Source organism: Cynoglossus semilaevis, chromosome 18 (genome assembly GCF_000523025.1).
Source record: "Cynoglossus semilaevis isolate Cse_v1.0 chromosome 18, Cse_v1.0, whole genome shotgun sequence".
Lineage (NCBI taxonomy): Eukaryota > Metazoa > Chordata > Actinopteri > Pleuronectiformes > Cynoglossidae > Cynoglossus > Cynoglossus semilaevis.
In genome coordinates, this window is record NC_024324.1 from 11,654,640 (window position 1) to 11,663,865 (window position 9,226).

The 9,226-nt window shown below is 39.3% G+C and overlaps 2 protein-coding genes across 3 annotated transcripts in view; both read left to right on the plus strand.

The window, feature by feature from the left end:
* Positions 1 to 497: 497 nt before the first annotated feature.
* Positions 498 to 7,301, plus strand: gtf2h4 (general transcription factor IIH, polypeptide 4). The gene is made up of 14 exons (XM_008331804.3): positions 498 to 658; positions 1,036 to 1,154; positions 1,232 to 1,336; positions 2,254 to 2,385; positions 2,508 to 2,693; positions 2,793 to 2,901; positions 3,938 to 4,006; positions 4,114 to 4,197; positions 5,168 to 5,321; positions 5,428 to 5,558; positions 6,602 to 6,649; positions 6,767 to 6,845; positions 7,048 to 7,109; positions 7,181 to 7,301. Exons 2-14 carry the CDS (start codon positions 1,039 to 1,041, stop codon positions 7,289 to 7,291), a joined length of 1,386 nt encoding a protein of 461 aa, XP_008330026.1. The 5' UTR covers positions 498 to 658; positions 1,036 to 1,038; the 3' UTR covers positions 7,292 to 7,301.
* A 422-nt stretch (positions 7,302 to 7,723) lies between these two features.
* sh3bp5lb (SH3-binding domain protein 5-like, b) overlaps positions 7,724 to 9,226 on the plus strand; it is a 6,600-nt gene continuing 5,097 nt past the window's right edge. Inside the window, exon 1 of one of the 2 annotated variants that reach the window (XM_008331805.3) lies at positions 7,724 to 8,907. In XM_008331805.3, the coding sequence (XP_008330027.1) occupies positions 8,662 to 8,907 (246 nt within the window). In that variant the 5' untranslated portion in view covers positions 7,724 to 8,661. The remainder of the gene's footprint in view (positions 8,908 to 9,226) is intronic. The other variant, XM_017040881.2, reaches the window with a different exon arrangement.

A 9,226-nucleotide genomic window follows, 5' to 3' on the forward strand; every position in this document is an offset into this window, starting at 1 on the left:
CACCTTAAATTAAATTTAGCATGTTTAGCATGCATTTAGCATACACCCATACAGCAAATAAATTATTCATTTTTATTATTATTTATTTCTAGGCCCTAGAAGCATTTTTAATGCAGCATCATGAGGCGTTTGAGGGACACTTTTAACCATGAGGATATCGTGTACCTCCGTAAATTTTGTGCAGAGTAACATTTACTTTAGATTTTTTTTAAAATACCTAAATTATTTGTTGTCTTGCAGTAAGACAGTGTCTTATTGACAAACCATACCAATACTCTTTTTCTGTGGGCTCGAGTGCATCCGCATACGAAGCTGAGCTTTAATCAGCACTAATTAACTACAACCAAATAAATACGTATTAACGTGGGACCAAAGAGCGATACATTTCTCTAATGTCACTGCCAACTAAACACACCAGGTGGCAGCACTACATCTTTCAGCTTGTTTAACGACTACATTCGGTAGAAAACTAAAAACAAAACCAATGAGGAGGCGCTCGAGTTGTCACGTGATATGATAACCGGAAGCCTGAGCCGACCTACATAAAACATGCATCGTATCCAGAAAGTAGAAATAAAAGAATGATAGAACAATGTATTCGTACAATTAAATTATTTTACTACAGATTACTGCTTAGGACGTGTAGTCCGTCAACTCGGTAAATATCACACCTGGCATGCTAATAGCGTTTTCTTGTTTCTTTGTTCCCGGCTTTGTTGTCATTTACTTTTTTTACAATAAGTTGCGATTGGTATTGAACCCACGACTGGTACTGTCGCTAAATTTGGGAATAAACTATGATATGTTTCTTCGAATAAAACCTATGTTGGAGAATTGGAACGTTAACGCACTACGCGGGTTTAACCAAATGTATACATAACCTACGTCGTGTCAGTGGGTCCACTGCATGTAGAAACTTTTCTTACGTACTTATTTATATTGTAATGTAATGAAGAATTTAAAACATCAAAACTAGCGCTATCGGCTATCATTCGGTCATTACATTGACGATTTTTTTTCTCTTTATTTCGGTAGACGATGAAGCTACGTGTCCAGTTGCAGTGCAAAAATCTGCATGAATATTTGAGGGAGCTGAGTCCTGACATTTTGGACAGACTCTACAACCACCCGGCAACATGTCTGGCTGTCTACAGGTACGAAGGCTTTGCTTTTCTTGTTAACCCTAAAGTCTGTAACAACGCATTCATTTTTAATGATTATTCTTCCACAGAGAACTCCCTTCTCTGGCCAAAACCTATGTGATGCGTATGCTTTTTCTGGACCAGCCACTACCACAGGCTGGAGTGGCATTGTGGGTAAAGAAGGACAGCCAGAAGTGAGTTGCTCACCTTTTTTATTATCTTGTCATTTCTCTAAATTGTAGAGGTGTCAAACTCATTTTCACCCGGGGCTACATTAGCAATAGAGTTCTCCTTATAAATAATTTAAAGAAAATTACTATTTTACTGAAATGTATCTTAAAGCCAATATTTATTGATAAATATTTACAGTTATTTTGGCCAAATGCAATTTTTAACAGCCTAACTAGTGCCTCATTTTGCTGTAGAGGTGAGTATTATTGGTTCTAATCTTTTTAATTGTTTCTAACTGTTTTTAATGTTTCACTGTGTGTGCAGAGGTTCAGTCATATACTGGTTTTTATGGCCAAAAGTTAAAAAAACAAAACAAAACAAACAAAGTTGCAGACCACAAAGCTTAGCTTAGATTGATTACACCCTTGTGTTCCTTGTTTCTTGTTGTTTTCGTGCTGACATTTATGTCATCAAATTACCATAACTGTCCAGAGAGGTACTAATGCACATGTCAAACTAAAGGCCCGGGGGCCAAGTGTTGCCCGCCAAGTCATTTTGTATGGGCCGCGAGGGAGCTTCAAAAGCATTTAATAAGGTCCATGCAACAGAGTTTCTTATCTTGATACATTTTTTTTTAAAAATACACAGAGTACAAACGATATTTGTAAATTATATAAACAATAAAAAAAAAAAAACTCAGTATTTGATATTTGTAAATTATATAAACAATAATCAATTGCAGAAACATGTATGAATGTGTTATGTAGTAGTTACATCTATGCAGTCTATACCGTTTACAACCGGCCCTTCAAGTGGGAGCTGTACTGCTGATGTGGCCTCCCCTGCTGAAAATGAGTTTGACACCCCTGTAGTAATGCAACGTCACATAAAGCGCTTTACTGTCTCTTCATGTCACGTTCCTTTTGTGTTCTATCCGCAGGGACCACGATGAATGTGTGTCAATGCTGACCGGACTCAGGCTCTGGCACAGTCAGCAGCTGCAGGGCGGACTGCAGGGATACATCCTGAATCTGGTCTTCAAGGATAACCTTAGGATCGCTCTGCTTGGCGGGTAGGTCGTAACGATGTTAATTAAGGATTGAATTTGAGATCCACCCATCTGTCTGATGTGTGTTTACAAAAAAAGTGAGTACACTGTATGTTTTCTGTCTTTTGCTGAATGAAATGCAACAGGGGCAAAGCGTGGGCGGACGAGGGCAGCGCTCTGGGGCCTGATCGTCACGCGCGCGACATTGACAGTCTCGACCACTACGCTATGGAGCGCTGGGAGGTGATTCTGCACTTCATGGTGGGATCCACCAGTGCTGCCGTCAGCCAAGATCTGGCACAGCTGCTGGTTCAGGCCGGACTCATGAAGAGGTTTGTTTCAATATAAAAAAAATAATGACAAATTATAAAAAAATATTATTTGATTCCCTGTTTCATGTTGTTTTCTGTTGGCCCGTGTGCACGTCTTAGCGAGTCCGGAGAAGCCCCCTACATCACCTCAGCTGGTTTCCAGTTCCTGCTGCTGGACACTGCTTCTCAGCTGTGGTACATCACGCTGCAGTACCTGAAAACTGCGCAGGTACGTTCGTGTAATGCAGCGCCGACACTCGTTTGAATAAAATGATGCAGTCACTACATCAAACATTGGACAAAAACACAAACTAAATTTGCCCTAACCTTATGGGCTGCATTTTCTTTTGTCCCAGATCAATCCCTTTCTTCAATTTCCTTTTCCCACCAATCAGCTTCTACTTATCTTTTCTTCAAATAGATCCTCCCTTAACTACCATTAGATCAATATATCCAATTAAATCTCTTGCTTATTACATCCAGTCAAAGTCTGAACCCAATTAGATAGCTCGTATCCTTTCCCTCAATCGGGTCGCACCTCTGATTTCTCCGATCTCCTCTTTTCATCCCTTCCTTTCATATAGATTCCCGCTGTACAGTGTTCTTCTTTATAGTCAGATACACCCTCCTTTGATCTATTCTTTCCCCCCAATCAGACTCCTCCTTTGTGATCCCTTCATCTTCTCCTCCCTAGAGCCAAATCCCTCCATTTATCTTTTCTCCCAGCAAAACAAGATCCTACGTTTGATCTCTTTCGTACATTTCGAAAAATGACTTTTATTGGAGGAACAATGAACACGCAACAGGATTTACACTTGAACGTTCTCCTTTCTCTTTTTGTAAAATATAAAATAAAAAAATATATATATTAAAATGTACAATACAAAAGTACGGTAATAAACAGGGCTGTCTGATAATATCGGCCAATATTAGCATAATTATGTAACATTGGAAAGAAGCGTTATTGGGTTTTTTTCTCCGATAATAAAAACCTGATAACGTTGTCGCCTAGATGATGTAACCTAAAAATAAAGTGAAAGTGAATTATTGTTGTTGTGACAAACGGCTGCATATAATGGTATTGGTTGATATGGAAATCGGAAATTAAGTGTTTAGACAATATCGAACTTCAAGGGTTCGCAAACACTGGATACTTTACGATACTGAATGTGGTACAGATTTATATTTTTGTCTTTTTTTTTTTTTTTTGCAAGTGGCTTTAAAACCTGATTTCATGTGGACCAACCTGTGTGTGTGTTATACAGACCCGAGGGATGGACCTGGTGGAGATCTTGTCTTTCTTATTCCAGCTCAGTTTCTCTACTTTAGGCCGGGTGAGTATGCCGCAATAATGTTGTAGAACAGTGTCACGGCAGAAGGATTAAAAAATGTTATCTCTGTTGTTCGTAAACGCATTTATTTTTCTGCTTCTGCACCAAAGGATTACTCCGTGGAGGGCATGAGTGAGTCCTTACTCACTTTCCTGCAGCACCTGAGGGAGTTCGGACTGGTCTTCCAGCGGAAGGTGAGCATAAGACCGACAGGACACGCTTCCGTAGCGCTGTTCTCATTGCATGAAAATAGAGTGCAGAGTAGGGATGGCTAAGGTTATTTATTTAGTAGCTTTATTGCTCTCAACCCCAGCTTCTTCAAAAATGTGATGAACGATAAACAAGCCTCCACTAGATGGCAGCATTGTATCTTATTTTATTAATCTATTTTGATAATCAGGTGACTGCTGGTACCAGCAACTCATACAGTGGTTTGTACAGATAAATAAATAAATATTACCAGGTGCTCAATAATATTTTAATTTGGGGGTTAGGGGAGGTGTGTAAAAAAAAAAAAAAAGCTGTCTCCTGTGGGGGGGCATGGCAGAATAGAATTAAGAAACACTGCTTCAACCTATCGCCTTAGTGAGCAGGTGGCACTTAACTTCCACCACTGCCCCGCTACATCGGTATCGGTTGATATCGGAATTGGAAATTAAGTGTTTGGGCAAAATCGGACATTGACATTTTTTTCACTATCAACCCTGATGAAGCTTAGTACCGCTACATTTTTTTCACTATCAACCCTGATGAAGCTTAGTTACCATTTGATTCTCTGGGGCAGAATGGGGACTTCATTTTTCCACAGGGGGCAGTTGATACTAACAGTAGATAGTAACTGACATATAAGCGTCACTGAAAGTCAGTTAGCAGTGGGTGAGTGAGGAAGCCGCATGATGGTTAGATGAAGTGTTTAACTGGAAGGAGCATTCCTTACTTGTACCTCAAGTGATGTCTAGATATATTTGCCGATGTCTGATTTGCCGATATTATATTGCACTAAGACATTTTTCTAGTCTAATTCAAACACCTGGGCTTCTAAAGAAGCTTCTTCGATTTTACAGACCAACAACTGCCACTGCTGTCAGTTCTACGGGCTATATAAAAACATAATGTAATGTGTAATCTAATCTGTGTCTGTTGTTTCCCTGTCTTTTCCGCCAGAGAAAATCCAGACGCTATTACCCCACCAGATTGGCCATCAATGTGGCTGCAGGGGTCACGACCAGCGCTACCAACTCCAGTACGTCGTTCACTCCCACCGGAGATGCAGGCTACATTATAGTGGAAACAAATTATCGCGTCTACGCTTACACAAGTATGTCCAAACACCAAAGCCACTCTCACATACGTCAGTTTGGCTTCGTTTACGATGTCGAGTGTTCTAACGATGTACGGTAACCTTGCTTGTTTGGCCTGTCCAGACTCGGAACTACAAATTGCTCTGGTGGCTCTCTTCAGCGAGATGCTCTACCGCTTCCCCAACGTTGTGGTGGCTCATGTGACAAGGGAGTCCGTTCAACAGGCCATCTCCAACGGCATCACTGCACAGCAGGTACTGACCTACGGGCTATTTTTAGATCTAGTGTCTGTGTTTAATGTTTTCATTGATGTGCTAAACCCGGCATGGGCAAACTTTTGGACTCGCGGGCCACAATTGCCTTAAAATTAAACGGGGCCGGGTCAGGAGCAGAAAGATGGAGGGTTCATGGGAACTAAGATAAATGACGTGTAAAAGTCATGCATAAAGGGTAAAATGCTTTTATCATTTTCGACGCCATCTGTTGGAGAAACGTGGGTATTGCAGGGAAAAGGCAGAAGTATAATGGTAATATAAATACATTATATAATTTTGAAAAGTTTTGCGGGCCGGATTAAAAAGCTGAACGGGCCGCATCTGGCCCCCGGGCCTTAGTTTGCCCATGCCTGTGCTAGACAGACTTTCTTTGAGGGAATATCGCAAAAGGGTCAAAACACTTGCATCTAATCTAATATAATCTGATCTGATATAATTTTGAAAAGTTTTGCGGGCCGGATTAAAAAGCTGAACGGGCCGCATCTGGCCCCCGGGCCTTAGTTTGCCCATGCCTGTGCCAGACAGACTTTCTTTGAGGGAATATCGCAAAAGGATCAAAACACTTGCATCTAATCTAATATAATCTGATCTGATCTAATCCAATTCAATCCATTCTGATCTAATCCAATCTAATCTGATCAAATCTAATGTAATCTGATCTAATATAATATACTCTAATCTGATATAATCTAATTGAATCTAATGTACTCTAATCTAATGTAATCTGATAAATTAATCTAATGTAATCTGATCTGATCTAATTAATCTAATATAATCTGATCTAATTTAATCTAATCTACTCTAAACTAATCTAATCTGATCAAATCTAATGTAATCTGATCTAATATAATATACTCTAATCTGATCTAATTGAATTGAATGTACTCTAATCTAATGTAATCTGATCTAATCTAATTTAATCTAATCTACTCTAAACTAATGTAATCTGATCTAATCTAATTAATCTAATATACTCTAATCTGATTTTATCTAATTTAATCTAATCTGTGTATCCCCTGCAGATCATTCACTTTCTAAGGACGAGAGCTCACCCAGTTTTGCTCAAACAGGTACAACAAACTGTTGTGTTTTTTTTTATCTTTGCACACATTAGAGTTTCAACATATGATTACTGTAGTCCACACATCACAGTGTCTAAATTCTCCATTTTTTTTTCTGTACTTCAGACTCCAGTGCTGCCTCCCACTGTCACAGATCAGATCCGACTGTGGGAGCTGGAAAGAGATCGACTGCAGTTCACAGAAGGTGAGTGCGTTTGGAGTTTTATGTGGGTGTTCTATCTCGGTAACGTTTCTCTGTACTGATCACAGGGGTTTTTTTTTTGTCATAATGCCTTTACCTTTCACTTTCACTTTTTTTATGCACAAAAGTTTGCTTAAAAAGCATTTTCTAGCAAACATGTATGTGTAAAAAAAAAAAAAGTTTTTTAATATAATTTCTCCTTTAGGCGTGCTGTATAACCAGTTCCTCTCTCAGGCTGACTTCGAGGTGTTGAGAGACAGAGCTCAGGTTGGATTTTATTTCTTACTACAAAGTCTAAACATAGGGCTTAAAGAAAATGACGACAACCTGTCTTTTAGGGTCTGGGATGTCTGGTGTGGCAGGATGTCGCACACAGGGTGCTGGTGGTGACGCCGCAGGGACACAGCGAGGTCAAGAGATTCTGGAAACGACAAAAGTCGCACACGTGATGACAGGGGGGAAAAAACACAAGGAACGACTTGATCAAACTTTTACGTTTTTCGGGGCGAGCCCTCGTGCTCGTTAAGCCAGTGACTTTAATATGCTGTACTTCAGGTGGTAAAGACTGATAATATACTGATTTGATCGGTTGGTTTTAAATTGCTACGCATGACGGAGACATGGCTTATCCTTTAGTAGCTGTGGCCCAGTCGGATAAATTGACACGGGTCAGTGATGTGTATTATTCTCCAGTCAGACCTTAAACAAAAAATAAACAAAATGAAATAATATGATATGTTAGGTGTTAGATGTTTTTTATAGATACAGATAATAATAAAACTGTTTTTTTTTCTTTTTTCTTTTTTTTTTTTAAACAAGATTCTCTTCCGTCTGTGTGTCAGTGCGAGTGCATATGTGGGAGTGACCAATAGAGAAAATATCTGGAGGATCTGAGTATTTCGCTCCATTACAAGTGGAGTTGCGATGGAAAATTAAAACAATACGCAAAGGAAATTGTTATGTTATTGTTGGTGTGTCCACAAGTCTTAAGATATTCTGCAAAAGATCTCTCGGCACATGTTTAGTTTAGACCTTGTTTTCACTTTCTTGTCCACTTCATTTGCTTTTCCCTTTAATAAATAAACATACAGGAGCCAGCGGCAAACAATTTTATTACCTGTACTACTATCATTGTAAGCATTTTTCGGCAATGATATTGTTGTACAGTTAGTGTAGTACATTATTACAAATCATTCTTATCGTGTAATTGATCTTTTTTATCTCTTAAAGTCTTCCTCTTTGGTGGTTTTCAATCAAACCATGAATCTACAGTGGGCGGGTGTGATTTCCTGCGAAACCAACTGAAGGAAATAGTTTTAACTGTTTAAAAGACTAAGGGCTTTACGTATGAACGTGTCGAATTTGACCTCTAACTTTTAATATATATATATTTTTAAATACATTTGTTTAAATTCACTTTTACCTTTTGAATATTGCACCAATTTCACTTTCTACTACTTAGAATATTACGAGGAGGAGGAAGTACTACAGTAACATTTACACCTAGTTTTAATAAGCAATTTAAAAACGTTAAAACTCCAAATGTATACTCCAAGTGTATGTGGGTTTTTTCACTGCTATTTTGACACTTTATTGTAGTTTCCGGTTTAGATAAGCACGTCACCGCGACAGTTAATTTGCGACAAGGAGACAGAACTCGGCTCTAAATCTGCCATTTAAAATACAAATGGAAAAGAGTTCTTGTCTCGGGGTTTGCCGTGAATTAATGCTCTTGTAAATTAAAATATTTAAAAATGATTCAGTTTTTCTATGACACACTTTTGAAATGAAAAACAAATAATCACGACACAGGCCGCAAATGGATCCGCGGGACTGGCGTGAAGGGAGCCTCAAACCGTGCTGTAAGCGGGAGGAGACACCCGGGAAGGAAGCGACAGACGGCAGCGCCATTATGTTGAGGCAAAGGAGAGCAGTGGAGGAGGAAAAAGAGGAGGAGAATGATGCGGGAACTGCAGATGGTGATGATGCTACGCACCTGCAGCTCAAACCGCTACAGGAAGACGATGGTGACAAGTACGAGGAGGAACTGGACCCGAGGATTCAGGCATGTTTCCCAACAGTCGTCATAAAGATCCATGAAACATTTTACTCAATGTTAGGTGTTTTGGAAAACAGCAGACGAATTTCTTAGCTGACACTCTCCGCGGAAATAGCATCACACGAGGGACCTGATGAAATTGCGTCACTAAAAAAAAATCTCTGTTTACAAATTTAGCCGCGTTAGCGATATAATACGTTTATTTTCCGTGTTTGTAACTTTAAATGTGTCTGAGAGCTGGTTGTAAATAAGCTGCCTCACAAAGTTCTTAAACAGTTCTGACAACTGCAAATGGGAAATTATTAAATTATTTAGACGTGTTTTA

Coding starts and splice junctions, on each gene's coding strand:
- gtf2h4 (XM_008331804.3), top strand. CDS start 1,039: ATGAAGCTACGTGTCCAGTTGCAGTGCAAAAATCTGCATGAATATTTG. Junction 1,337..2,253: donor GTAAAGAAGGACAGCCAGAA/GTGAGTTGCTCA, acceptor TTCTATCCGCAG/GGACCACGATGAATGTGTGT. Junction 5,322..5,427: donor TCGCGTCTACGCTTACACAA/GTATGTCCAAAC, acceptor TGGCCTGTCCAG/ACTCGGAACTACAAATTGCT.